Source organism: Cantharellus anzutake (assembly GCF_015039405.1).
Source record: "Cantharellus anzutake strain C23 chromosome Unknown EI90scaffold_6, whole genome shotgun sequence".
Taxonomy (NCBI): domain Eukaryota; kingdom Fungi; phylum Basidiomycota; class Agaricomycetes; order Cantharellales; family Hydnaceae; genus Cantharellus; species Cantharellus anzutake.
The window spans coordinates 307,850-332,536 of record NW_024066956.1 but is presented as its reverse complement, the minus strand read 5'-3'; the positions used below and the strand labels follow the sequence as shown (position 1 = coordinate 332,536).

The 24,687-nt window shown below is 49.6% G+C and overlaps 11 protein-coding genes across 11 annotated transcripts; 7 read left to right on the top strand and 4 right to left on the bottom strand.

Annotated features, from left to right (window-relative positions):
- Window positions 1-1,504: 1,504 nt before the first annotated feature.
- EI90DRAFT_3037203 (uncharacterized protein) lies at window positions 1,505-4,494 on the bottom strand. The gene is made up of 3 exons (XM_039058756.1): window positions 4,412-4,494; window positions 3,163-4,362; window positions 1,505-3,139 (listed from the first exon to the last, which is right to left on the bottom strand). The coding sequence occupies exons 2-3, from the start codon at window positions 4,321-4,323 to the stop codon at window positions 1,916-1,918; spliced, it is 2,385 nt and encodes a 794-aa protein (XP_038921194.1). The 5' UTR covers window positions 4,324-4,362; window positions 4,412-4,494; the 3' UTR covers window positions 1,505-1,915.
- Window positions 4,495-4,716: 222 nt separating this feature from the next.
- On the top strand, window positions 4,717-6,521 carry EI90DRAFT_2966764 (GRASP55/65 PDZ-like domain-containing protein; the record flags this gene model as incomplete). Its single annotated transcript, XM_039055583.1, has 6 exons — window positions 4,717-4,804; window positions 4,871-4,953; window positions 5,012-5,108; window positions 5,165-5,484; window positions 5,533-5,579; window positions 5,628-6,521. The coding sequence occupies 6 exons, from the start codon at window positions 4,717-4,719 to the stop codon at window positions 6,379-6,381; spliced, it is 1,389 nt and encodes a 462-aa protein (XP_038921193.1). The 3' UTR covers window positions 6,382-6,521.
- Window positions 6,522-6,539: 18 nt separating this feature from the next.
- On the top strand, window positions 6,540-8,362 carry EI90DRAFT_3037200 (uncharacterized protein). The gene is made up of 3 exons (XM_039058755.1): window positions 6,540-6,899; window positions 6,961-7,875; window positions 7,931-8,362. The coding sequence occupies exons 1-3, from the start codon at window positions 6,745-6,747 to the stop codon at window positions 8,319-8,321; spliced, it is 1,461 nt and encodes a 486-aa protein (XP_038921192.1). The 5' UTR covers window positions 6,540-6,744; the 3' UTR covers window positions 8,322-8,362.
- Window positions 8,363-9,104: 742 nt separating this feature from the next.
- Window positions 9,105-11,427, top strand: EI90DRAFT_3117408 (beta-glucan synthesis-associated protein-domain-containing protein; the record flags this gene model as incomplete). Its single annotated transcript, XM_039062991.1, has 7 exons — window positions 9,105-9,377; window positions 9,444-10,255; window positions 10,309-10,563; window positions 10,618-10,996; window positions 11,045-11,214; window positions 11,276-11,290; window positions 11,352-11,427. 7 exons carry the CDS (start codon window positions 9,105-9,107, stop codon window positions 11,425-11,427), a joined length of 1,980 nt encoding a protein of 659 aa, XP_038921191.1.
- A 139-nt stretch (window positions 11,428-11,566) lies between these two features.
- On the top strand, window positions 11,567-12,820 carry EI90DRAFT_2256358 (uncharacterized protein). The gene is made up of 4 exons (XM_039052774.1): window positions 11,567-11,862; window positions 11,927-12,356; window positions 12,409-12,647; window positions 12,755-12,820. The coding sequence occupies exons 1-3, from the start codon at window positions 11,841-11,843 to the stop codon at window positions 12,497-12,499; spliced, it is 543 nt and encodes a 180-aa protein (XP_038921190.1). The 5' UTR covers window positions 11,567-11,840; the 3' UTR covers window positions 12,500-12,647; window positions 12,755-12,820.
- On the top strand, window positions 12,553-13,063 carry EI90DRAFT_3143999 (mitochondrial outer membrane translocase complex, subunit Tom22; the record flags this gene model as incomplete). Its single annotated transcript, XM_039065083.1, has 2 exons — window positions 12,553-12,933; window positions 12,998-13,063. 2 exons carry the CDS (start codon window positions 12,553-12,555, stop codon window positions 13,061-13,063), a joined length of 447 nt encoding a protein of 148 aa, XP_038921189.1.
- Window positions 13,064-13,165: 102 nt separating this feature from the next.
- On the bottom strand, window positions 13,166-14,490 carry EI90DRAFT_3037194 (mitochondrial K+-H+ exchange-related-domain-containing protein). The gene is made up of 4 exons (XM_039058754.1): window positions 14,181-14,490; window positions 13,953-14,114; window positions 13,705-13,901; window positions 13,166-13,646 (listed from the first exon to the last, which is right to left on the bottom strand). Exons 1-4 carry the CDS (start codon window positions 14,373-14,375, stop codon window positions 13,322-13,324), a joined length of 879 nt encoding a protein of 292 aa, XP_038921188.1. The 5' UTR covers window positions 14,376-14,490; the 3' UTR covers window positions 13,166-13,321.
- On the bottom strand, window positions 14,490-16,142 carry EI90DRAFT_3037192 (uncharacterized protein). Its single transcript, XM_039058753.1, has 9 exons — window positions 16,023-16,142; window positions 15,807-15,948; window positions 15,630-15,742; window positions 15,434-15,575; window positions 15,173-15,375; window positions 15,085-15,115; window positions 14,942-15,034; window positions 14,814-14,878; window positions 14,490-14,746 (listed from the first exon to the last, which is right to left on the bottom strand). The coding sequence occupies exons 1-9, from the start codon at window positions 16,113-16,115 to the stop codon at window positions 14,636-14,638; spliced, it is 993 nt and encodes a 330-aa protein (XP_038921187.1). The 5' UTR covers window positions 16,116-16,142; the 3' UTR covers window positions 14,490-14,635.
- A 147-nt stretch (window positions 16,143-16,289) lies between these two features.
- Window positions 16,290-17,674, top strand: EI90DRAFT_2907701 (uncharacterized protein; the record flags this gene model as incomplete). Its single annotated transcript, XM_039054294.1, has 6 exons — window positions 16,290-16,485; window positions 16,565-16,659; window positions 16,732-16,823; window positions 16,882-17,126; window positions 17,206-17,261; window positions 17,324-17,674. 6 exons carry the CDS (start codon window positions 16,290-16,292, stop codon window positions 17,672-17,674), a joined length of 1,035 nt encoding a protein of 344 aa, XP_038921186.1.
- Window positions 17,675-18,209: 535 nt separating this feature from the next.
- On the top strand, window positions 18,210-22,477 carry EI90DRAFT_2966748 (uncharacterized protein). Its single transcript, XM_039055582.1, has 11 exons — window positions 18,210-18,652; window positions 18,735-18,971; window positions 19,027-19,424; window positions 19,519-20,009; window positions 20,067-20,253; window positions 20,303-20,417; window positions 20,471-20,476; window positions 20,529-20,742; window positions 20,797-21,113; window positions 21,171-21,324; window positions 21,387-22,477. Exons 1-11 carry the CDS (start codon window positions 18,572-18,574, stop codon window positions 21,998-22,000), a joined length of 2,814 nt encoding a protein of 937 aa, XP_038921185.1. The 5' UTR covers window positions 18,210-18,571; the 3' UTR covers window positions 22,001-22,477.
- A 39-nt stretch (window positions 22,478-22,516) lies between these two features.
- EI90DRAFT_2255884 (uncharacterized protein) lies at window positions 22,517-23,814 on the bottom strand. The gene is made up of 5 exons (XM_039052773.1): window positions 23,800-23,814; window positions 23,548-23,735; window positions 23,356-23,492; window positions 23,194-23,290; window positions 22,517-23,132 (listed from the first exon to the last, which is right to left on the bottom strand). The coding sequence occupies exons 3-5, from the start codon at window positions 23,411-23,413 to the stop codon at window positions 22,799-22,801; spliced, it is 489 nt and encodes a 162-aa protein (XP_038921184.1). The 5' UTR covers window positions 23,414-23,492; window positions 23,548-23,735; window positions 23,800-23,814; the 3' UTR covers window positions 22,517-22,798.
- Window positions 23,815-24,687: the final 873 nt, after the last annotated feature.

The window sequence follows — 24,687 nt, the reverse complement described above, 5'->3', positions numbered from 1 at the left end:
GGTTCCACCATGCAATATGATCTCACGATAGAGACACATCCAGACAACGGACTTTGCGTACGGATTGCCGATCAGCACGTGGGTAGACGTTCAAAAGGATATCTCGCTTGACCTTCGCTTATAGTACTAGTACGCTTGCAGCCAGAACGTTGCATGGTTATTACTGGCTACAACTGATCCATCATATACAATGCATATGATAGAAGTGACCCTTGGAACATCGTGTCATACAGATGGGCCCCCGACAAACACAGGGGCGCCCCTGGGAGCTTCATCCGATGGCCGAGCACGCAGCCACGGAGGTACTCAACATATGGGGTAAAACTAGCTGGAGAGGCGGGGCGGCCTTTGTCTAATTGTTCAACATCATACCGTGCTGTAAAGAGGTCGTACCCCACCAAACCTAAAGCGGTTTTCATTTTTACGTTGCTAGGTGAAGGATTCCAGCGACCTCCCCGTTTAATTGGTCGAATGAACACCAATAGAAGCATCCACAAAATGAATGAGCTTCGGGAGATGGGATGCGCCTGAGATTCAAAACTTTGCAAACCTCTCCCCCGTCGTTGCCCGCTGGGAGGCTACAGCCGCTTCCCTATCCTCACTAAGCATAACAGTGAACGCATTATCGGCCATGGCAGAGGAGTCGAGTCGATGAACGCCAGAAGATGCCGAAAGGGCTTCTTGGTCGAACGCGTATGTTCTGGGTCTCAAATCTGCGGAGGATGTACTAGGTGCACCCTACCATGTATTGCAACTCAGATGAATTGTGAAATCGGTATCGCAAGGGTTGTGGAGCCTTATTCCTCACAGTTCTTCATATGGTCGCACATTTCATGTGCTGCGGACTTTTTGCGGCAAGCGAAATACAACCGCTTCGATTTGGTCGAGCCTGATAGAAAGGTATATATGCAGTAGAATCATGCAAACATGTCATGCAATGACTATACTAGTACCAGTCGTACTATGCCGAGCCAGGCATGATGTAGGTCACCCACAGTCATGTGTGAGGCATCAATATGTAGATGTGACCTCTAGCCGTGTGTCCCTTCAGTACATCCACAGACACCTCCGAAGATCAAAGATGCGAATTCTTGCCTGACAAGACGGACCATTTCGTCAAGCTGAATCCATTAGTAGTGACTTTCTTTGGGCTCAGAACCGAACAGATCAATTCCCTCACATTCAAAATGAACCAAGAGTAGCTAGTGCTGCAAACCTGCTCTTCCAAGCTGATCAGCATCAAGAATCACTGTATGTACCGGTGAGATGGGAACCACCATAATCGAACATTACAACCCCGCGATCGATCGCGGGCATTGTGAACGCGGCCGTGAAGGCTTCCATCTCTACCACACAGTCAGTCCCTATCGGTGGAAGTGTACACCTAATACTGTACAATCGTTGACGCCCTATACGTCTCATGCAGTTAAGATTTGTTCAGAATCCCCAGACGCTGAATGATGGAGAAAAGGAGTTAGCACTTCACACCGTGAAAGCCGCCAACGAAGAGTATAGATCTTCCAACTGATCACATATCTGGGCAACCATATGGATGACCATGCGCATGGCACTATCACCCGGCTAAAATGAAGTTCCCGATACTGTATGAGTCGCTCGCACGTACAGGAGAGGCTCGAGCACCTCGCTACCAAGCTTAGCCCCAGAATCGGGCCACTGATAGTACGACATGATGGCGACCTTTGAAGGGTCCAATCTCCACATCTGGCTTGAAAATCAGTCAAATTAGCAGACATCAAGGAGTGCCAAATAGGGATCTTAAATGTATAGTTTAATCGAACAAATTGAATGTCAATGAACGATGATTGTGAGGCCCCAAGCCAGGATTAGTGTCACCTGCACCTAAAGCCACAATCTAAAAGTTTATGGCTATCTGGGCAGGTGTAACGAGGTAGCGTCAACAGTTGGGTGATGCATTATGATCTGCGTGGGCCGGATGGGGGATAAGCGGGATTCGTGTCGGGGAGAGACGTTTCTGCTGTGTTGGAGCACCCAGAGTTTCGCACATCCGCAGTCTTTGACTCAACTCAGAACCAGAGGAATCCTTGTTTTTCCTGTGCGCTTGCGATACAGCTTTAGCAATGTTCAATCGAAGCCGGGGCGATTTGAAGCCAGCCAGTCTGTAGCGGACCAGAAGATCCCAATACTCAAAGGCTAGGAGGGGCAAGTTCGCCTTCAAAGCACGTTGCACACAAAGTACACCCAGAGTGCCCATTTTCGCTCGTTGAGGCTTCTCGAGGTTCCTGAGTAATTGAAGGGATAATCGGAGAAAATGCTCGGTGTTCTGACTGGAGACGGTCAAGATCTTATCGAAACCCCGGATGAATGCGTCAATTGCTGAAACGTCGAACGAACCGCCCATTTCACGGCAGCGTTGCAGAATGCTTAACACCAACTCGGTGTCCCCCACTTTGGTTGCACCATGGAGCAGCGTGCTCCAGGAGACCCTATCCACATAGACTCTTCGCGTTAACGCTTTCTCCAGCATGACTGCAGCCGCCCTGGGATCCAAATCTGCTAATGCTTTGAGCATGACATTAATATCAATGGTGTCTGGGATTTCACGTCGTTCCAATATGTAGCGCGCGGCAACAAAACCTTGACGGAGATTCCCCGCTAAGAAGTTGATTCGAGCAACAGTGGTTAGGTCCATGTGTGAGGCTGTTTCCAGTGGCTCCTTTAATTTGGTAAAGTCGACGGCAACGCGCTGGGCAAAAGCGCGGTATTCCTCCGCCAACGGACGTTTCTGGGCCACTTGAACGGGTCGTTGGGGCTCGGCGCTCACCACCGCACCCGAAACCAGTAAGGGCTTCCCATGGAGAAATGGCTCGCGTTGGTGATCAGCCCGCTCTGCCATGGAACAGAACAGCTTAGCTACTCTCATCGCCGCCTTCCCGTTTCCATGCAGCATCTCACGGTGGCGGGCACGTCTCATTTGTTCCCACATCCCTCGAACATGGTCTTCCATTCCAGCCTCTGCCATTATTGCCACATTGGCGGCAATGAATTGACACTCTATCGCGGCGACACCACCAGAAATCATACAGGCCTCCACTAATTTACGTAAGGCACCATGTTCTCCTACAATTTCAAAGTAATACTGCATCAGGCCCACCTGAGCCTTCCCCGCGGAGGTCGATAGACGGGAGCTGTAAGCCGACGGCGCGCGGGCTCAGCCTCGTCACGGAGCTTATGATATTGCGCATTCATGGTGTCTAGGTGCAAGAATAACCGACTTGCTTCCTCTCTAAGCTGGTTTGCCTCGAGCTTTTCATAAATGCCAGAGACAAGAGATTGGGGGACAGGGAATAGGAGGGGCTGGCTTGTGCACAGTTCAATCATGCGGACTCCATATCGCAGGTCCTTCTCCGTATCGCTGGCAGCAAGCACACGAATCATAGAATGCAGACCGTTCGACACGATTGTCAGGGTAGACTTGTCCGATGTCTGAGTGCAGATGGGGATTGTGGCTTCAGCCGTCCCCAGCATCCGGTCATACCACCGGAAGCTCTGGCACGCTTTTGTAATGGTGAGCAGCATGAGGGCCTGGAGGTGCTCTGAGGAACTGTCAAACTCAGTGGATGCGATGATGGAGCTGGCAAATTCTTGTGCACTGTGTGGGAAGTCGCTTGCTCCAACGAGTTTTGGAAATAATTCATACGCAAGAGCACCATATCCTTCTTCGATGAGGCAGCGCACAGTTCGGTAAAGCGTCCAGGTCCCAGATGTTGTAACTTGCAAGAGGTCGAACCGAGAACTTCGTTTCGATTGGACTACCCAGAATAAGTGTGTTAGGGTCTCCAGGTATGGTTTAATGTGTTGCCGTTCGCTCATGAGTCTCATACTTTTCACCAGCACGTGAAGGGGCAGAGCTTCCAGCGAGTCAAGGTTTCGGGATTGCCCGTCTGCCGACGGCAGAGAGAGATAAGCGTCAACGAGGGGAAGAATCAGCCCCTCTGCCACCGGGTTGCGCGATGAATTTGATAGAGTATCGAGAAGGTTCAAGACGAATTTGTCTTGCTGGAATGGCAAGGAATTGTGTCCTGTGGATGAGCTGGTGACACGAGAGGTCGTGCCGCATAGCCTTTGCAAGGAAATATCCACGATGTTCTTGAGAACAGTGTCCAGCCTGTTCCGAAGCGCGTATGCAGCCAATGACTCAAGGGCAGTCAAAGGGATCTCCATAAACGCTTCGTCGTTTCGAGAAATGATAGACATGAACGCCTCCGCTGGGTCATAGTGCGTTTGAATTGAGGGCTTCATAACCCCTCCGATGGTGTGAGACATGTTCGTGATATCCTTCATGAGTTCCGTGGAGCTCACGAACGGTAGGACATCCCATGTCTAGGCAACACTTTCAGTTAAATATTAGTAGACGTTGGAATGGCAATACCGGCGCATTTGAGGACGCTAAGAATGAATTATCGGCTGCGGCATCAGCGAATCTGCTTGCATTTACTGATACCCTTCGCCCCGCCGAAATGCACAACTGTGTGAGTCGGGCCCGCAGGACAAGTTGCATGATTTGGAGGGATTTCACTTAAAGCCCCACGCAAACCACTAGCAGTAGCCGAAGGGGAAGCACCAAACTCACTAAGCGCTCCCAAGCGCGGGGTCAAAGAAACTGGCAGTACTTGCTGTGAGATTCAGAACCTGTCACGTTATGTCACAAGTGTGTGTCCTGAAACGGGCTTTCAGATGGGGCAGTCAGGGTCGAGTCCTCAAAATGGTGCAGATGTAGTGTACGCACCTCCAAAAGCGCTCCATGTGCTACGAGTTACGCCAGGTGAAGAAGGCTGATAATTGGGTCAAAGGTTTTTAGCATCACTCAAGGTCTCTCCTGACATTGCAGGCTCTCCCGCCAGTCAGACGGACATTGAACCTTACTTTGATTTTGTGTTAGGTGTAGAAGGTGCGCCAGAGTCGCACGAGAGGGTGGGTGATCAATATGGCGTCTCGGTGTTGTTTCGCCCTTACGACCCGCCTCTTATAGATGGTTGATGCTGTGCAATTAGAACGACTTGTAGAAACCCATGAAGGGAAGGCGATGAACCTAATGGTCTGGTCTTCGAAAACAAATAATGTTCGTCGTAAGTGTTGATTTATCATATCTGGTTGTTTCGCGACTCTTCATGAAATCATGCAGAGGTTTTGGTTGTTCCTTCTCGTCTCTGGGTATCGGAGTTCACATCTTCCCTGGATACATCTCCTCACCCCCTTTCACCCTCTCATTCCCGCAATACATCCTTAGAAAGTATTTCTCGGATCCGAAAACCTTCTCTTCTTGGCTTGACAATGCGGTTGTGCGAACCAGAATCTGCGCTCGACAACGTCTGGCATATTCTTGAAGTGATGGAAGGCAGCCCAGCGGAGAGCGCCGGGCTTGTGCCTTATGGAGATTGGATTGTTGGCTGGTCCGGAGGCGTTCTAAGAGGGGAGAATGATTTCCTTGAAGTCGTTGAGGCTGTGAGTTCAACACCGTCTGGTCAGGGCCTCTAAATAACAGCAATTTAGCATGTTGACAAACCTCTCCGGGTATATGTGTATTCCTATGACTTTGAGTAAGTCGACTTATCTGCTTGGGATCACAAACTTATGTGCCCTGCCAGTACTCTTCGTGAAGTCGTACTTGTCCCTAATCGGATGTGGGGCGGGGAAGGCTTACTGGGCTGTGGTGTGGGATTTGGCCTTCTTCATCGCATTCCAAGACCCAATCCAGAGCAGGGACCCGACACCTTGCAGGACCACTTCCAACAAAATGACGCGCCGCTTTACGATGAAGAAGCGGAACTGTTCGTCCCCGCTGACGATATCGTGGATGACAATCATTCGGATGGTCGACCATTGCACTCAAGTGACCCGCACCGTCCATTGCGTATTGTCCCAACTCAGAATGGTTTGTCGAGTCAGACGATCAGTGGCCCCGATGAAGCAACACCGATACATGCCCCAGTTCCAATTCAACTGATCCCCAAGCAACCGTTGTCTGTTTTCACTGCGGATGATAATACGGACGATTCGGCTGATAACGGAGCCCCAACCCCTACACAGTCCTCTCCTATCAGCCCGAAGGGCGAAGCACCCCAAACACTTTCCCGGACGCTTTCACCCCCTACCCGAAATGCACACTTCATTTCTAATTCTTCCGCTTTGGGCAGTGGTTCCCCCATACTACGTCAGTTCTCAAATCCTGCGTTTGGTGCGAGCAGGTTTGGATCGATCCAAACTAGGATTCCTTCGCCGGTTCCTCGCTCTAGTCTCCCTCGTATGGCACATGGGATCGATTCGGACGAGGAGGGAGATGACAGGACTGCATCGACGAGACAGAGATCTAACGGGTCGGTAACCTCGGTTGATGATTAATAATTTCAAGGATGGCAACGACATTCATATTACATAGGAGGTGCAGGACTATAATAACCCAGTGTGTTCATTTAAGCTATCTTGGACATGATAGTCAACCTTGTAAATGGAACTTTTGAGAACTATGAGCTTGAATTGGCAGCACTGTTTGCTTCCGGTGTTGTTCCGGTTTTGATCATCAGAGCGCCTTTCTGCGTTTGCTTCATACGACAATCTGCGTGTTACATCCTGCTGACAACACTCCTCTCTTTTTTCCCTTGCTCACTGCTGGTCTCTGCATTGACCGACCCGTTCCTTTCTTAATACACTCTTTTGTTAATCCATTTAGAACGACAGACATCATTTCTCTTGTGATAATTCTCCATGGCCGACAACGCTCTCCCGAAGACACGCCCTCTCGCTGGCCGACCGCCATTTGCTACTGGCGATGATGAGCATATTTGGGACCTCCCTGCCCCTCGGAGACCCCCTCAGCCTCAAGAGCCTCCAAACACTCACCGAGACTCGACATACGACGCGTAGGCGACCCTTTCTCCGTGGCAAACGTATTGATCCTAGTCCTTGTTTCAATTCCAACAGATATGACCGGTACCTCAACCCTGGGGATGGTGATGAGAGCAAGCGTGACTCTGGCGCCGCCTTTGGAGTGGGCATGGGCTTGATGGGTGATATCTCCGACGACTCGGACTCTGAAGACGACGATTTTCGAAAGCTATCAGCCACTAATGGAAAGAATCGAGCGCTTTATGAAGCGGCAACAAAGACTCAATCCCAACCATTGGCGCTGACACAAGTCGGAAATGTACAGCTTGCTGATCCCACTGGGAAGACACGCAAGGCCCCCGGTCCTGGGAATCCACCACCTGTTCAGACGCTTCCTTCAGAGCCACACCGAAAGCTTCAGCCTGCAGGGGAGAATTCAACACCCTCCCCATCAACACCTGCTCCTCCATATACTTTACGAGGGATGCCCAGGAAACCCGAGCCAGGTCCTGGAATACGTATCGACGTACCCCCTGTATCTGTCACTCTCGACCAGTCCTATTCACCCCCTCCCCCTCCTCCGGCCCGCCCTATCGATCCTAACCGAGCTCGATCCCCGATGCCTGCGCCGATTCCACAACCTGCGCGTCCTGTTCCTGCGTTCATGATCCCTTCGAGCCCAGCACCCTCCATCGGCTCAGGTGGATCATACTCACCTACGCCTGGTCGTGTGGCCTTGCCGATGTCTCCTGTGACTCCTCATCCGTTACCACCTTCGACGCCAATAACGCCCCTCTTCGCCGCTCCTCCTTCAGCCCTGAGCACTCCCATCAGCGTGAAGTTTCAAGAAAAGGACTCGTTGCCAATAATGAGGGGGAATTCTGAAGACGCGCTACTAGAACGGTCCCCCAACACCGGGGGCAAAGGAAAGACAGGAGACGACTTCTGGAGAAGATTCAGTATGGTTGCGCATGAGGCTGAGGTCAACGCCAACCGAAAAGAGCCTTCAAGGTTTGCTTGGGAACCAATCGGTTTCGTACATGCTTATTTATGCCTTGCCCCTTAGCACATGGTTAGCGAGGACGCAAGCGAAAACTCGCACTATGTCTCGCTGGGTTTGGGTTATTGGTATCATAGTCTTTTGCGCAGCCGCTGCAGGAATTGGCTTTGGTGTGTACTTCGGGCACAAACGGCCTGCCCACACAGACCCCGTCGCCTTCGGCGGTAAAGAGGATAACAGTATGGTGCCTACTCTTACGTCTATTTCAACGAAGAGGAAAGGTCCGAGTCACACAAGCACAACTGCTGGGCGTGGCGGGACCCCGGTTCCGAGATCAATTGTCAATGAACCATTCGCAGTGACCACCGGTTTGTCGCAGATGGCGCCGGCTGCTGTGTCCGTCAGGAGGCGTCATCATCATCATCCCAACCACCGGCTCCACCAAGGCCCTCGATAGAACACGCTATTTTGTTCTATTATAACGTCCTAGAATCCGTTCTTTATTTATTTCATTTTTTCGTTCCTTGCCTTCATATTCAACTGAAAGTGTTCTTCTATTCCCATTGCTAATCTTCGACCGCCACAGCCTCGTAGCCTCATGAACACTTTTTCCTTCTGTGTGATGCACATCTTTTCCTACGTCAATACGGACTTTCATTTCACATATCTTAGCATGGATTTTACCAGTTGGATTCCTTTAGCTTGCACTCATGAGATAACCATCCTACACACACCGCCCTATGCATCATAAGCGCTGCAGTATTGGTTGCAAGTTGCAAGCTGGTCTTATGTAAACGTCTGGCTGGCACTTGCGCGTACATCATGGCGTGGTATCGTGAGCTATGGATGTGCACAGCCAGCCACAAAACATAGAATGGATTAGGAGCAAGCTTTTTCCCGGCTTGCTGCGGCCAACAGCCCAAATATATGAACGGATTTTGAATCTCTTGGCCGGTACTCGAATGTGCAGACCTTTGCTTTGACCGATTATCATCATATCACTTCCGGATCCACTTTTGTTTTTCATCGATCCACTGTTGTGGCTTGTTTGTTTGCATCAAGGCAATCAGGCTAGAACTCACCATTGAAGGAACTGCACGTAACCCCCGTGGCTTTCCCTACAACACCCAAACTTTTCCCCTCACCATTTGGGATCACTGGCCTTTCTTTACAGATTCCCCCGATAGTTCAAGCCCGCTCGGTTCTTTGACTTGCTTCTGGCTTGACTTGTTCATACGTGATGTCTTACTCTCAGGCACCTCCACGGCGCACACGCACCCCCTCGCAAAGGCGTGATAGCGAGTATATCTCTGTACCACACGCCCCGTACTCCCCTCCCCGTGGCCGTAATGGCCCTGTGCCACCTATACGTACAACAATGCCGCAGCCGGTCAGACATGGCAGTTCTTCCGTAAACCGTCAAAACTCATACCAGCAACGGAACCCAAACCTGAATACTACTGCCGCGGACGTCCAAAACCATACCCTTGGGGGTGGGTTTGGACCATACGCGGTGCGTTGACATCATATGGGGAACAGAAGAAGATACTCATGCATACACTTCCGAAATTTTACTTAGCCGCAAGTGACACAAGGTATTCGGCCCGGGCCAAGGGTGACCAAGAGCTGGCGTGGGCACGATCGCTCACAGAGCTCCGGGTCTTCAATTCCTGAAAAAGCTGTTACGGCAAAAGATCCTTACACCTCCGCAGCCCCCAAAGCAGCCGTAATTCCGTCTGGACCTGTTTGGAATGACAAAGATGAAATCGACCCTTTGCATGACCCTGATCCTATCCGTGATGAACAGTTGGATCAAGAATGTGACCCCTTCTCTTTCCGCGGTTGGGCGAACATGACTACGATTGTCATTCTTTGCCTCGGTCTCATTATACTCTTCGCTGGGTATCCTGTTATAACATGGCTCATGCGGTATAATAACCGCATCATCCTTGGATATAATATGGGTGGAATTAATGGAAGCGGGCAGGTTCCCTCGCTTCCTAACCTCCCAGGCCTCATCGACCCAGAAACGCCTCAAAGTGCTAGGACGCGGACGGGTTCTGATGGAAAGTCTTACACTCTTGTGTTCAGTGACGAATTCAACCGTGAAGGACGGACTTTCTGGCCTGGAGATGACCCGTGGTGGGAGGCTGTAGATCTTCATTACTGGGCAACTGCCGATTTGGAATGGTACACTCCGGACGCAATCACCACGTCAGGGGGAAATCTTGTCATCACGATGTTGGAAACCCCGAATCACAACCTCAACTTTCAATCCGGCATGTTGCAATCATGGAACAAGTTCTGTTTCTCATCAGGATACATCGAGGTAAACGTTTCACTTCCAGGTTCGCACACCACTCCAGGCTTCTGGCCAGGCGCCTGGACCATGTAAGCGTGATGGTTCATACGCGTCAGTCCGAATAATCTTTTGACGTATCTAGGGGGAACCTTGGACGAGCAGGATATGGTGCAAGCACGGAAGGCATGTGGCCATACTCATACGATAGCTGTGATGTGGGCACGTTTCCATCACAGCAATACGCCAACGGGACGCCGACATCTCAACAAACCTTGGGTACGCCCGACACCATATTCTCGTCGCTTCCTGGTCAGAAGCTCTCATCCTGTACATGTCCGGGTTCTGACCACCCTGGACCAAAGGTCACCGACGGACGAGGCGTCCCTGAAATTGATATGTGCGTTTGGTCTTCGTAATTATCCTCGCCCGCTAACGGGGATTGCACAAACAGCATTGAAGGGCAAATCGAACCGAAAACTTGGCAAGGCGAAGCATCCCAATCCTTCCAAGTAGCTCCGTTCAACGCTTTCTATCAGTTCGACAACACCTCAACCAAAATGTTTAGCGCTTCTGGTTCCCACTACAACTCGTACAAGGGCGGTCCGTACCAACAGGCGGTGTCTGTCGTGTCGGACCTTCCTAATGAAGCGTATGGAGGCAACCAATTTGCAACCTACGCTTTTGAGTACTGGGGCAATAAGAATGATAGGCAGAATTCGTACATTACGTGGTATATAAACGGCGTAAAAACATGGACTACCCCACCAGGTTCGGTGGGTCCAGATGCTGTCACTGGGATATCGCAGAGACTCATCTCGGAGGAACCAATGGTGCGCAGCTGTGTAGTAGGATCGTTCCTACGTTTACCTTTGTTACAGTATATTATCCTCAACTTGGGCATGGCGAATAACTTCCAAAAGCCAGACTATGCGCACTTACAATTCCCAGCTTCTTTACTGGTCGATTATATCCGTGTATACCAACGCGACAAGAGCGTGAATATTGGATGCGATCCAGATGCATACCCAACGACGCACTACATCAGCGAGTATGTACATTTTTTTTCGTTACCGCTCACACGAGACGGCTAACAACATTGATTTGGTCAGACACCTTCCTGCCTAGTACGCATTTTATCATCCGTTACTCCTACAACATCCTGCTGATCTCGATGTTTGTTCTTAGTACCAATCCCAATTTTACGACTTGGTCACAAGCGGGGTACTCGTTTCCGCGCAACTCACTGTATGACGGATGTTAGCAAATTTGAGCGTTTAATGCTTGTCATTCCCCTCCCTTCTCATTCGCTCATTCACTACAATCCTTACACGTTCATCCCTCCATCATTCACTCGCATTTGTTTCGATCCTTGATACCTTATTGACGGACTTCTTCCCTCAATGGACCCATCTATGACTATCTTCGATTTACGATTATCACTGTCTTCTATTCATCTTAGATCCAACAATATTCGTGAATTGATAATGATCAGTCAACATTGACTGTGGACATTTGTATCTATCTTTTGTGGATGTTGTGTATACATCTCGCAACTTGTCAGGGCTAACTAGCGCAGCAACTCGCCATGGAGCTCGAGCATGCATCGTATTGCGAATATAATCTCTTCTCGTTTTTAACGATGATTTCTTGGGGGGAGGGGGGCTTTATTCCAATATGAATAACGGTCAAGAAATAAGCCAAAACTCACGGATGCATCTGTGAGCATGACGATCCAACACAGCCAGCAAGACTGAAACTGACCATAATTATCATGACCCCTTCGATGTCTACGACAGCAATAATGGAGGAGCGGATTACTCTCCTTGAACATAGCAAGACAGGAACGGGCCATGGTGATTTGCGTATCGAAGGCGATATGCAGAGGGCAGAATTCAGTATGGTGTATTACGAAGTCATGGAGTATACACTTACAGACATGTACGACCGTTCACGCGGTACGTCTCAACTCAAATCTTCTTGCTCGACAAGGTACGTTCATGGGACTTTGATGCGGGAGAAGAGACGCCCCTCGAAAGAGACCCGCGAAAAAAAGGTGGTTTTTGCGCTTTTACAATGCCTTGTTTTTGGTATTCGGAAGAAACTGCGATGGTTCCTATCCCATCACGTGTCTCTCCCACTGTCCCAAAAAACTGCTGCTGCACGAGATTGTCTTGCACCATTAATCGAGAGGTGAGCTGGAAGCCACGATTCACGTAGGTAATGGAACCAATGTCCTCCCTAGATTTAAGTCTCCGGGAGTTAACATCACAAACAGTCCATTCCTTCCGGTTCGAAGAGTGGGACTCAGGACGGAATTCCAGCTACTGCCATAAGGACGAAGCTACAACGTTCATAGTCTATCCGTGCATTATATCTCAAAGACAACATGGTGAAGATTGAAGAAGTCACTGACGCGGACCGCGAAAGGCCGAACTCCCCTTACTCCTCTTCATCAAGAAACTCTTCCAGCACATCTTTATCGTCCGTTGCTTCTTCAGAAGTTGACGACGTCCAATCAGAATCTCTAATTGATCGAATTTCTGCCCTTGTGGATATCATCCCGCCAACCACACGTCACTCCATATCAGAATCGTTGTCTCAAACGACAAGATTGTTGAAGAGAGGGACAAAATTCGCTGGCAATGTCGTGTGGATCGTTACGACAAGCGCTTTGCTCGTCGGCTTGCCACTTGCCCTTGTACTAGAAGACGAAGCCAAAATTGTGCAACAAGAAAAGGAATTTTTAGCACAACAGCAGGGACAGCAGGTATGTATGGTTCGGGGGCAAATTGTGTAAAGGCAAAGGGTTTAACCAATATACCTCCCCTCAGATGCTTGCGGGGAGTCCATTTGCTCCGCCTTCACCACCACAAGGAATTGTTCCGCCTGGATTCTAGACTCCCTCTTACACAAATATGTGCATACTGTGCAATGGATCTGCTTGCCTGGAAGCTATTTGTCAGTCATCACACTCATGTCGGCACTGGTGTATATGCTGTCGGCCGTGCGCAGCGAGGATGTAACATATCGTTTGGGCAAAGTATACAGGTATCGCATATATGTCCGCCCCCCCTTCGCATAATACACAATTAGTTCTACACTGTCACTGTTCGACAACGATATTGGCGTAAGGGCTAGCGTCTTCTGCGAGCAAACTAGGTATGAATACGCATCCGCGCTTGCTTAATTGCTCGGAGGAGATCAGGTCCCGACTCCTTGGGTAGCCCGAAGGCATCCAGGATCTGTGGCACCTCATCCTCCCTGAGAAGCACACTGATTGATGGCGACGTGGCTTGTGAAAGGCGAGAGGGATTCGAATCCCTGTCAGCCGAAGATTGGGGAGGGTGTGGTGTCACCTTGTAGGGGGTGTGTCGGTAAATAGACTCTAATGTCTCGCTGGCTGTTGGTACCAGAGTATTTGACGATAGTAAAGTTAAGAGATAGTCGGCAGCTTTGTATGCGCGATAATTAGACCACGCCCTGCAAGGTCAGGGTCTCTATAAGGATTTTTTGTAAAGGCAGAGAGAGAGGAACACACCTCCACACGCAGAAGAAAAACGGAATGTTGGGGATTACGGGAATTAACATAAATGGAGCAGTAAACGGAGCAGCAAAAATGTAAGTGTAAAATAGTTTCTTGTGCTTGGGTACCCTATGCGATGCATACTTCCTGAGATTTGCAAGGGGTGGCTCTGATGTCAATGACCGGAACGATGGGGGATGGATGATAGGGATCTGAAGACGTCCATTACAGTAACGATTTGGCGCCGATGAAGCTTGGGATACCCTTACTGAAACTGGTTTCCCATCTCGAACAGCCTTGACAACTCCTGCTCCTTCGCCTGATGAAGTGATGCGTGGGCCAAGGGCTGGATCAATAGATTTCAGAGCAAGCTCTTCAAAATCCAGCTGACGTTGAGCCTTCATGCCCAGGGAGTATACTTTAAACTACGAGCCGACTACATTTAAGCACGGATTGGCAAGAAAGGCCTGAGACAGGTCCATCATATATACCTTCCAGCTTGACTCTGGGGCTTTCGACCATCTTGACCACGTTTCTGTCGCTTGATTTGTCGCAAGCTTAACAAGACGACCAGTTCTTGTTTCTGCCCTGGTCTTCGGCTTTGGAGGGAGATGAGCGAGGTAATACACTAATGATTCATGCTTCCCCGGTATTGCCTTTGTGAGAGGGAGAGCAAAGAGACGCATGGGATGTCAGGATGATTGAGCCCGGCGTGCAGACGCGTTCCGCCACTGAAGCCTTGCCGTGGAACAGAGTCGTGAGAACTCCAACATCCAAGATTTAACATTATATTAAGGAACCTCTTGCTAATTCCTAATCCATGCGAACCAGAAAGGCTTGGGACCGAGGACACAGTGTTCAATCAACAAAGACCCTAAAGCAATCCGTCAGGTTCCCAGGCGTTCGCGATTACATATACATCAGGTCTAGGCAACACAACACGATACTACCCGTCAACTGTCATAACATCCGGTGGCACTCCAGCGTTAGATACACTGTCCCTCGTACATGCGATTTTTCCCTTTCGTAACTTTTCAATCTGCGATTCCAACAATGCCTGATCAAAATGGACCGAGCCATTGACAACCACGAATACAAAACCACAAACAGTTATTAGTACTAACCAATTTATTCTCTAACTCTGACGCGCTGACATCGGCGTATGGCAATGGGATATCGGGTATCTGGGCTTTGTGGGACGATTTGTCACTCAGTTGTGGCATGCTCCAAAGCAGAGGGAAAATACTCATACATATTGTAACGGGGCTGAATATCTCCGCAAGGTGATCATGATTTCTAGTAAACCGGAGCAATGCCAAAGATCTAGTCGTCACAGTTGGATCATCTGCAGAGAATGATAGGCATGAGCTAAATTTTGCGGATAGAGCTACAAACCTTCATCATCCGCTGGTAGTGGTGGGTGTTGCTGGGTGCCAAGCGGGTGAAGCGTCAGGGACATATAGTGCCACAAAAATGTACTCACGTATCCTCCCTCTCTTCTCTCTCTTTCTCGTCGATTCTCGGCTTGGGCCATGTGCGCATTCTGACTCACAACACCCGCCATCGCGCGTTGCTGAAGAAACTCCTTCTGCCCCATTCGTTCCCCATAAACATAGATGGAGGGTTCGTCAATTTTCCGGAGGGGGTAGTGGCGAACAGGTTGGTTAGCTATTTGCGGGGGGATCGCTTGATGTTTGTCACGAACGTCAGAGTCGAACACAAATCCTGTCGGAGTCAACCCTACCTTGTGGATTGCCTTTGCTATAATGTAGCAGAGCCATGGAAGGGTGACCACCCTTGGTCAGTCGGTATAACCTCCGAATCCTCCAAGCGTAGTGGTCATCTCCGGGTACAAAACCCCCCCGAGACTCCATAACCTCCAATTCCTAGATGGAGGGCATTATATATTGGGAAGGCACGGTGACTAAGTTCGAGTATACCAGACCACGTCCAACATTCAGGTTGTATCGCTGTTCTTCCTCCAGATATCGGACACCATCCAGCGGCAAGCGCTGCAGAGTTGGTAGCAGGTAAATGGCGTGAGTTTCCCCATCTGCTTTGAAGAATCGGAGCACAACGTATTAGCAAGGTTGATAGGATATCAGCTTGCTTCTGACCTTGGGGTTTGTCAATATGCACAAATGAATACGCCACGGTTTGTGAGACCTGAGGCAAGCGCAATAAAGTTTTCACAGCTGTGTCATGTGGGTAGTTGGGAGAGTTAGGAAAGTCATGGTTCAAACGAAGGAAACAATCATGCTGGATGGGTAGGCATATTTGTCCGAGGATCTATGAGCACATGGCACAATTATTTGTGTACGGAAAACACGTACGATAGGGGGTCCCCCTGCACCGCTACTGCCATGCGCAGAAGAAACGTTCACTTGCTGGGGCTGATGAAGAACTCTGTTTTGCATATAAGCCATATTATTGAAGGAAAGCGTGGGAATCCGGTGAACACCGTCGTTGGACAAGTGCCCTTCTCACGTCGACGGGCACCACAGTATGTCGGTCTCAGGTGCCAGGGTTGGGCGTAGCTTGCTATTAAGAATTAAGCAAGCATCTAATTCCGTGAGTCCGTTAATTTCTCCGCCCTTAGTATGTACTCAGTGAATCTTTCATCCTATCCAATTTCCGCCGTCGCTCAGCGATCTTATTCTGATTTGACTGTCTTACCTGAATCTCGCCGCCCTATCATTTCCTATGGTCCCCCCGGCCGTCACGCCATCTCTGGACGCGTTGCTACGGTATTTGGGTGTACTGGTTTCCTTGGGAGATATCTCGTCAGTAAACTTGGTAGGACCAAGCTCGCACGAAAGCGAAATGTAATGTGATTGACAAGTTCACTTTCTGCTGTTCAATGCACCGTCAACAGCCAAAGCCGGCACGCAGGTCATCGTTCCGTATAGAGAGGAGGATGAAAAACGCCATCTAAAGGTTACAGGTGATTTGGGACAAATTGTTTCATTGGTACAAGCCATCATGCCTTCTTTGAGTCCGAGCGCTTATTATAACTCTCCTCTTGAATCTTTAATCCCGCAGGAGTGGGATATGAGGAATGAGGAACAAATTGCCGAATGTGTTCGCCACTCTGATTTTGTCTACAATCTTGTTGGTAGAGATTACGAGACAAAGTGTGCACGGAGCGCCTCTCTCTTGTCATTCGTCATTAATCTGCTTGGTTTTCCCCAGAAACTTCACATACGGTGCCGTGCACGTAGAAGGCGCAGAGCGTCTCGCTCGCATCAGTGCCCAGAACGGGGTATCTCGCTTTATCCACGTCTCTCATCTCAATGCATCAGAGGACTCGCCTAGTGCGTTCTATAGGACCAAAGCCGCTGGTGAGGAGGCCACTAAGAAAGCTTTCCCCAATGCAACTATCATAAGGCCGGGTTCGATGTACGGACATGAAGACAGGCTCTTGAACAGTATGGCCTGTGAGTGGCTCATAACACTTGACTGATTTGTGATCGTTATGTCTGGGTCGTCTTACTCTTTGGTCTCCTTTCATCTTAGTTTACCCAATCTTGTGGAAGCTTAACTTTGGCGAAACGAAGTTTGCCCCAGTTCATGTTTGTGATTCTCAAATTCTGGAAAGCAGAATATATTCAATCGGCTGATGGCATGTCTTTAGGTCATGGACGTGGCTCAAGCTTTGTCGAACATGACTACCATCTCGCTCCCCAGTCAAACGCTCAACCTTCCGGGGCCAACAACCTACACCTACAATGAAGTACTTGATCTTATCAGTGCTATGACCCACAACCCGCCATCTAGAGCGCCTACAGTGCCCAAATCCATAGCACTGTTCGCGACGAAACTCGCTCAATACGCGTGGTGGCCGTTATTGAGTCCAGATGAAGTCGAACGGAAGTTTTTAGATGATATCAGGGTAGATAGAGGGGATTGGGATATTCTCAATGTTTCGCCAGAGCACATAGAGAACGTTGCCATTGCATATCTTAGAAGATATCGCTCCGCGTAAGTCTCGCGCTACGAGATCTCAGTAGGCATATCTCATCCATGATTGATCACTCAGGACCAATTATGCACGACCAGTAAAACTTACGGGCAAAGGGTCTTCGGGAGTGAGTACCATCTCTGCTTTTTAAACATCCTTTTTGTATAACACCTGAACCCCAATTTCCACTACAAAGTACCATGTCGTAGATTGACACGCAAATGGTGCTCCCGAATAGTGTGAAATGTCCCGGCCAGGAAGGTTCCTGTGAGCATAGACCCGGTAGTTACCATACAATATTCACCAGGAAATCAATACATATTATATTGGAGCTGGTGAAAGTTATCCTTTCTTGGGAGTTTAGAGATATTGAAAAGCGGGATGGTATAATCGAAAGATGTATGCCCCTCCAAGTGTGGTTGAATATGAATATTGGTAGCAGTCGTTGTCAACGACAATCCCGGATTCTCGCCAGTGCTGCGGAGCGTGAGCAAAATGGCGTACGTAAGCAAGCATTGAAGCATTGGGAAGCTCGGGGCCGCATCTTACGGGACCGACTCGGCGCTTCGCCCTGGTCTATCGTGTATACCGCAACAACAGCAAAAAGAGTGCTACAATTGTGAGAAGTGAGGATTACAGTCGCTGAGGGCGTGCTGGGAAACGCCCAGCCGGCCAGATCTGGGGTGAACGATTTCGGTTTTTCCCGCTCCAGTTGCCCTGTCTGAAAACTTTCTTCGCTCTCCTTCCATCCGACGGGTCCATTTCTCTCTGGGAACACTCTCCACGCCGATTTTGGTGCCGGTAACTCAAGTTGTCCCTTCCAACAAGTGCGGAGTTTAGCGCACACTGGTAAACCTTTCGGAAGCATTACCCGCGGCACCAACAAATTCCAAATTCCTCCTGTTCACGTAGTTGTCAGCAATGCAGCGCAGACAAAATTCCGCATGTGACCAGTGCCGCCTGAGGAAAATCCGATGTGCACAGGTTTCAGGGGACTCTAAGGTATGTGTTCTGGTCTTGGGATACGTCAAAAAAACAACCACCATCTGTGGCGAGCATTTATCACTGATTCCTCGTCGCTTAGTGTCAGCATTGCATTAACAAGAACTATCCCTGCACACACAATGCACAACAGGAGACCGAGAGAAAAAGAGGCTTGAATACAGGACGTCGGTACAATCGGATCATGCAGAGTGCCCACCCCGCTTCTCCCCCGAGAGGCATCTCATCCTCCGCCACCCTAACACCGGGGGGTGCCGTTTCAGGTCCCTCGAGCGCCCAAGGGTCAACAGGAATGTCTTATTACGGGCCAATATTCAACGTTCGGACTGTTCTCCCTCGTCCCCTTCACCTGCCTCACGTCATTTCTTTTGTAGCCTAGTGCAGACGTTGGTTCACCTGTTGGATCTCATTCTCACCCCACCCCAACATCACCTTGGCCCGCTTCATCCCCAATGTATTATCAGCACCACAGCGTGGCTGAGCCGAAACGGTCGTCTACAGGCCCGCAGCAATATTTGCCTTCGCAACCAACGACGGATTCAGGTCCACAAATTGGGACATCGGAAAATGCTCGCCGATATTATCATCGCCAATTACAGCATGATTATCCGTATCCTGGGCTTCCGCCATCACCAACCGCCCCAATTCATGACTTGCTTGAGTATTTGTTCTCTCCAGATCTCTCAAACCCCCATGAGTCGTATGACTACTACAGCGACGTGGACTCGGACGACGGCAGGCGCAAGCTGAAAGAGCCTGATTTTAGAGTTGAGTAAGTGTCAAATTACAGTATGGTTCGCTGTCAATCACCGATGAACCGAATTCTACGATCTGTCCTGGCTGCTTCACATCGTGCTGCTGGTCAGGTTCGCCACCGAATTACTTGAAGTTTTTTTTCAAGTCTATCACCCTCGCTCGCCTGTCGTCAACCCTTCCCGCTTCCGAGCTCAGTTTAGAGACGCCCTATTTCCTTCCAGCACAGGTCTGGGTACCGGTTCAAGATCAGGAATCTTACCGAACAAGCTCAAACCCATTCACAGACCTCTGTTGGCAACTCTGTTGGCTTGGGGTTCTAAATTTTCCGATCACAACTTGCTCGTTCTTGATCGCCATCGACAGTCACACCGTACACCTCATGCGCTGTCCACTCGAGCCGATCCTACCGCTGTTGCCGACTCTTCCGCAAGCACGACTCCAAGGGGAACCAGCATCATTTCACGACTCTTAGTAGATCGGGCTAGAGAGGTTGCTGAACAACAGAAGGTTTTTCGAATTGCCACACCTGAGAATGTTATTGTTTGTGTACTCTTGGAGCCACTGCAGCCTCTTCAGAGCTACCCACCGCGGGATCCAGATGGTATGTTCAATCAACAATTGCACAAAGCCTGGGCCTCGAAACTGTGGATCTATCCAGGTATTAAATGTTTATGGCTCAATGCCGCTATTCGTCACTTGATGGAGATGAAAGTCAATCGCAATCCATCCAAGAGCCTGATTGTAAATGACGATGACGTGGAATGGGGAACAATGGTATTTTGCTGGTGGGTTGTGTGTCTCGTGGATGCACTCTGTTGCAGTTACTTCAAGAAGAAGCCTGTACTGTCCGTATCTCGCCTTTTCCCTGGAATACCTCTACTCACTGACCATTAGTATGGATCAAGATTACGATTTGGAAGCTTTGCAAATGGTTTCGGCTATAGGCTCCAGAAATATTCCATCGTCCAGCAAGAACTCTCCTGCTTCTGATCCTAATATACAAGCGAGGGTAAGTTCCACCCGTTATCTATTCTAGCCAACATCCTGAGTTGATATCCATAGTTTACGGTGAGAATGGCATCAGTTCATGGCTTATCCGCCCCCTGATACACAACAACAGAGCTGGCATTCTGCTCTTCATGATCTCTCAGTGGTATCGCGACACATGGCCCGGACCCTTTGGATACCATCAACGGAGACAGATGGCATCCCTTACGCTACTTTGCTGCAGATAGTCACTGGCCTACGCCAATGGAGAGATGAACATTTAGGGAAATTAGGCGCCACAAACGACCTCCAAAATCATTCCGACTATGTGACAGCCGTTGGTGCCTGTGAGTACGAACTCAAAGCAAAGGAGACGGCCAATTCAGTGATTATGTGTGAAGGTTCGATTGACTGCTCCTATAATGTCCTTTGGATCATTTTGTCCCAGGCCATAGAGGATTTTGGTATCAAAGAAGTAAAAAGCGCCTACCGTGTAGCAGCGTCGGGGGCGGTTTCTATGACACCACTGACAGGCAGTCACGACCCGACTACCAGCAATGTTACACCGCCATCTGGTCAAGCTGCACATGCAGGATTCAGTACTGCTGCTGATGCATCCGTGCCGAAAGGTGTGCCACAAGATGCAGCAGTCATGGTTGACCTCGAGCGCTCAGTTGCGAACGACGCCTTTAATGGTGCTACTCGTATCGCTGGATTAGTACGTGTGATGCGCCTCAAATTTTCCCTTACGCGACCCTTTGACGCAATTTGGAAGGCCGGTGTTCTGACTTCAAACGGTTACATGCGCCTTGACCCGAATGCGATGCATTGGCCCATCTACTCGGCGGGTAGGTTACTCGCGAAGTTGGGGCGACAGGAAGTGTTCAATTGCATCGATGGACTTGATCAAAACGGCTTTGCATATGAAGGTTCGGGGCATTAACCCACTCTTCACTAGCTGGCCAACGCTAATGTTTGGACGTGTCCATAGAGTCTTGGAAACACGCGCGAGAGCTTGAACACACTTACTCAGTCGCTATATCCTCCGGTCGAACTTCACGGGACGCCAATGACTTGATGCACAGATATGAGGCTGACCTATTGGAGGAAGTCCTTTCCCAAGCTGAACGTTCACGTCAGTCTCTCTCGGGTCAAACCACAAGTGATTTACCTCATGACCCCAATGTACCGCTTCATTCTCGTGCCCACATCAATCCAAATGGTCGACGATCTTCCTACGGACCAAATGGTCATCCAGATTACGACCGACAAGCACGCAACCCTCCTGAACGTCGTAGACATACAGTTTACGAGACCTTCGCAGCCAACCACACACCTGCCTCGCCTCTGGCCTTTGACAACAATTCCGAGCTCGAACATGATCCCACACCTGAAGCCCCAAAGGAAGGCTCACGTACCCCTCCTACAGACCCTTATAGCGAAGCCGAAGGAGAAGCAACGGGTGGAACGCAACCGTACCCAGGTAAAGACGAGGAAGCGGATATGGATGACGAAGACGCCAGAGCTGAAAGTCTAAGGAGGAAATATGTAATGGATGGAAGCTTTATCGCGCCACCGAAGCAGCCAGTCCCTGATTCTAGATAGGGATATACTGCCAACTACCAACACACTGACGTCCACTGCCGCTAGAATCGATCTACCGTTGTGCATCTTGGAGCATTCCTTCTCAGATAGGCCACCTAAAATACCCTGGATCCTCGCGAAGCCATCCACTCTGTGCGCATCTGTCGATTATACTGTTCCTACCTGCTGCTGTTACCGCTCTTCTCTCTGCCCCTATCTTCGGCCTTGTCTTTTTTCTAGCATGGTTCATAGCACGATCTATTGTGACTTGCCCGCTAATCCCATCCCCCGAATTGTCTCTGTTTGGTTCATTGAATAGGACTCAACATCGAGTTGAAGAACGCCAAGCTTACTATAGCATTTCAACGTATCGATCCTCGACCGGTGAGAGTTTGTTTTTACACCCTAAGGTGTCATTTCATTTGGGTCACTGGTACACGTACAAATTTCGGAAATACAAGGGAAAGAACGAAGACGAAAGTGCAAAATAGAAGTGCGAAACTCTACAGAAGCTTCCGTTCAATATATCACCATGTTGTTTTCTGTCAAAAAGTCCAGTCCATGATCAAAACGTATAAAAGAATGGTCGAAGATGTCATTCTCCCCCAATCTCGGCGGTCCAAATATCACTCCGGACTCGTCCAACCAGTGGCAGCCTCGCGCTTACTCGATATTGTGCATCGTGGAGAGGAAATTTTGGGCCGTCGAGAATGAGTTGGAGAACATCTTCGGAAAGGAGCACAACATGTAGCCAACATGTCCTCTCCCGAAGGAAGTCGCTCACAACTCGATGGGGTCCATACCCACGCCACCACGCCATCAAGCACGTATGTGGGCAGAGGCATCACCCCTAGGTCTTGGCCCATTCTCATCCCTCACCACCTCACCGAGGCTCACCGCACGGGCATAGCCACCGGCAGCGATGATGCTCCAAAGGAAAGCGTTTGTGCCTTGGTAAAAGAGTATTGCGAGAGTTGCTTGGAGCAGCAACCAGACCGCTTTGAACGTAAAGTTGCGATGGGCAAAGGTGTTCTTGAGAGGAGGGATGGGGTTCTCGAAGGCGAGGGTACCAAGAGCCATCACCATGGCGAACAGTTGGATCAAAGGTATCGTGACAATGATATCCAAGATGGGCTTGTAGCGAGCATTGGGGCTATAAACCAAGGCTGTGAGTCCTCTGTGGCGATCAAGTAGTGAAAATGATGGAAACATACACAGGAAGGGGAGGCGTCCCGTTAGTGTAGGTGTGATCGACGAAGTCAAAGAAGAATTTGCGGAAGAGTATGCCCCACATGCCAGCCCAGAGGAGGTCTAGAGAGTGATGGAGATAAATATTGGACGGAAAGTGGAAGGGATTGCTAAAGATCTCTACGTACAAATGGAGGCGGAGATCGAAACGAAGCGAGCCCATTCGTGCCAGATGAATTTACCCATGGCTTACAAAGTCGAGTATTGCGTGATTCAAGAGAAGACGAGTCGGTTGGCTAGGCCGATTGATGTGACAGAAGAAGTGCTGGACTGGAATTGAGGAAAAACAGGGCGCACACAAGGTAAGAGACGCAAGAGACTGTAGAGCGCAGCTCTGAGGGGAAGTGAAACCGCGGCCTGGCGGGTATTCTTATAGAACGAAGGGTGAGAGAAACTCGGCCCGCGAGCGAAAGGAAGGAGAAGGATGTCAAAGGCAAGGGTACCAAATAATAGTCATGACGAAAGAGAAAGGCAACTCAATGTACATAACACTCCATATATTTGACACCTTGTCCAAATCACGTGTTTTCAATAACATCATCAACAAAGGCATTAATCTGCTGCAAACTCACGGTGTATACAGTCCCATGCCTTTGTAAGGGACGCATCTTATACGCACCTGGTCAAATCGAACTGTCCTGTGACAAATACCGTACGGCACTCGGCTGCAGGCTATGACCGGCCCACAATTGAGCTCTAGGAGCTGATCGCCCTGGCCCCTTCATGCCTAGCTGGTGTAGCAGCATGCACTACATATGTTATACTCTAGTTGCACCGATTCTACACATAAACTCAGTACTGTTCTAGGCGGCATACATGTACATGAATGTATATCCGAGCAATGCAGTTGACCCAATAGATCGGCCATGTGGCTCTAGTTTGCATCTCTGTGCACGTGTACTGCTTCTTCTCCGTTTAGAGAATCCAACAAAGGCGGTTGGTTCCCGGCCAAGCACTCTGTCATATCATGCATGAGTATCTGACGGCACCAGGATAATGCTGGGAATACCCACGACGGTCTTTATGCGAGCCGATTCTCTGGCGAGACTCAGCCATTCCTCTTGGTGCTATTGAGTGGCACAAGGGGCTGACAAATTGCCTTCTCTGGGCCTGTAGCAGGAAGGGACTTGATGCTGGGAATGAATCGCCGTCTTTGGCAGAACCAAGTCTACCGTCACCCCTCTGGTGTCACTGGATACAACTTCGCCGCAGCTGCGATATCACAGTCACAATAGTCAAGGGAAGAAACTGTCAGTGTCAGACCAATGTGTTGGCGTCGGCATGAGCAACCATAGTCTAATCAACGACATCAGGATGAAGGGATGGTTACGAAACAGTGACGGTGTAACTCTGCTGTTGATGGTGAACAAAGACCAGTACTGTACCGCATTTTCCTACAATATTGGTATCCAGAGTGACCTTTCAAAGAAGGATTATCGCTGTAACAGGACGCGCTCGCG

Excerpts from the sequence above, each read along its gene's own strand:
- EI90DRAFT_3037203 (XM_039058756.1), bottom strand. The coding sequence starts at position 4,323 with ATGAAGGATATCACGAACATGTCTCACACCATCGGAGGGGTTATGAAG.
- EI90DRAFT_3037200 (XM_039058755.1), top strand. The coding sequence starts at position 6,745 with ATGGCCGACAACGCTCTCCCGAAGACACGCCCTCTCGCTGGCCGACCG. Across the intron at positions 6,900-6,960 it reads CGAGACTCGACATACGACGC|ATATGACCGGTACCTCAACC; the intron begins GTAGGCGACCCT and ends CAATTCCAACAG. Across the intron at positions 7,876-7,930 it reads AACCGAAAAGAGCCTTCAAG|CACATGGTTAGCGAGGACGC; the intron begins GTTTGCTTGGGA and ends CTTGCCCCTTAG.
- EI90DRAFT_2966748 (XM_039055582.1), top strand. The coding sequence starts at position 18,572 with ATGCAGCGCAGACAAAATTCCGCATGTGACCAGTGCCGCCTGAGGAAA. Across the intron at positions 19,425-19,518 it reads GAGCCTGATTTTAGAGTTGA|GTTCGCCACCGAATTACTTG; the intron begins GTAAGTGTCAAA and ends GCTGCTGGTCAG. Across the intron at positions 21,114-21,170 it reads CTACTCGTATCGCTGGATTA|GCCGGTGTTCTGACTTCAAA; the intron begins GTACGTGTGATG and ends GCAATTTGGAAG.
- EI90DRAFT_2256358 (XM_039052774.1), top strand. The coding sequence starts at position 11,841 with ATGAATAACGGTCAAGAAATAA. Across the intron at positions 11,863-11,926 it reads GAATAACGGTCAAGAAATAA|CCATAATTATCATGACCCCT; the intron begins GCCAAAACTCAC and ends GACTGAAACTGA. Across the intron at positions 12,357-12,408 it reads CTTGCACCATTAATCGAGAG|ATTTAAGTCTCCGGGAGTTA; the intron begins GTGAGCTGGAAG and ends TGTCCTCCCTAG.
- EI90DRAFT_2255884 (XM_039052773.1), bottom strand. The coding sequence starts at position 23,413 with ATGGGTAAATTCATCTGGCACGAATGGGCTCGCTTCGTTTCGATCTCC. Across the intron at positions 23,291-23,355 it reads TTCGATCTCCGCCTCCATTT|ACCTCCTCTGGGCTGGCATG; the intron begins GTACGTAGAGAT and ends ATCACTCTCTAG. Across the intron at positions 23,133-23,193 it reads GGGACGCCTCCCCTTCCTGT|CCCCAATGCTCGCTACAAGC; the intron begins GTATGTTTCCAT and ends CTTGGTTTATAG.
- EI90DRAFT_3037192 (XM_039058753.1), bottom strand. The coding sequence starts at position 16,115 with ATGGCTTATATGCAAAACAGAGTTCTTCATCAGCCCCAGCAAGTGAAC. Across the intron at positions 15,949-16,022 it reads GTGCAGGGGGACCCCCTATC|CATGATTGTTTCCTTCGTTT; the intron begins GTACGTGTTTTC and ends CTACCCATCCAG. Across the intron at positions 14,879-14,941 it reads ATTCAGCCCCGTTACAATAT|CCCAGATACCCGATATCCCA; the intron begins GTATGAGTATTT and ends CGTCCCACAAAG.
- EI90DRAFT_3037194 (XM_039058754.1), bottom strand. The coding sequence starts at position 14,375 with ATGCGTCTCTTTGCTCTCCCTCTCACAAAGGCAATACCGGGGAAGCAT. Across the intron at positions 14,115-14,180 it reads CCCCAGAGTCAAGCTGGAAG|TTTAAAGTATACTCCCTGGG; the intron begins GTATATATGATG and ends GTCGGCTCGTAG. Across the intron at positions 13,647-13,704 it reads TTTTTCTTCTGCGTGTGGAG|GGCGTGGTCTAATTATCGCG; the intron begins GTGTGTTCCTCT and ends CTGACCTTGCAG.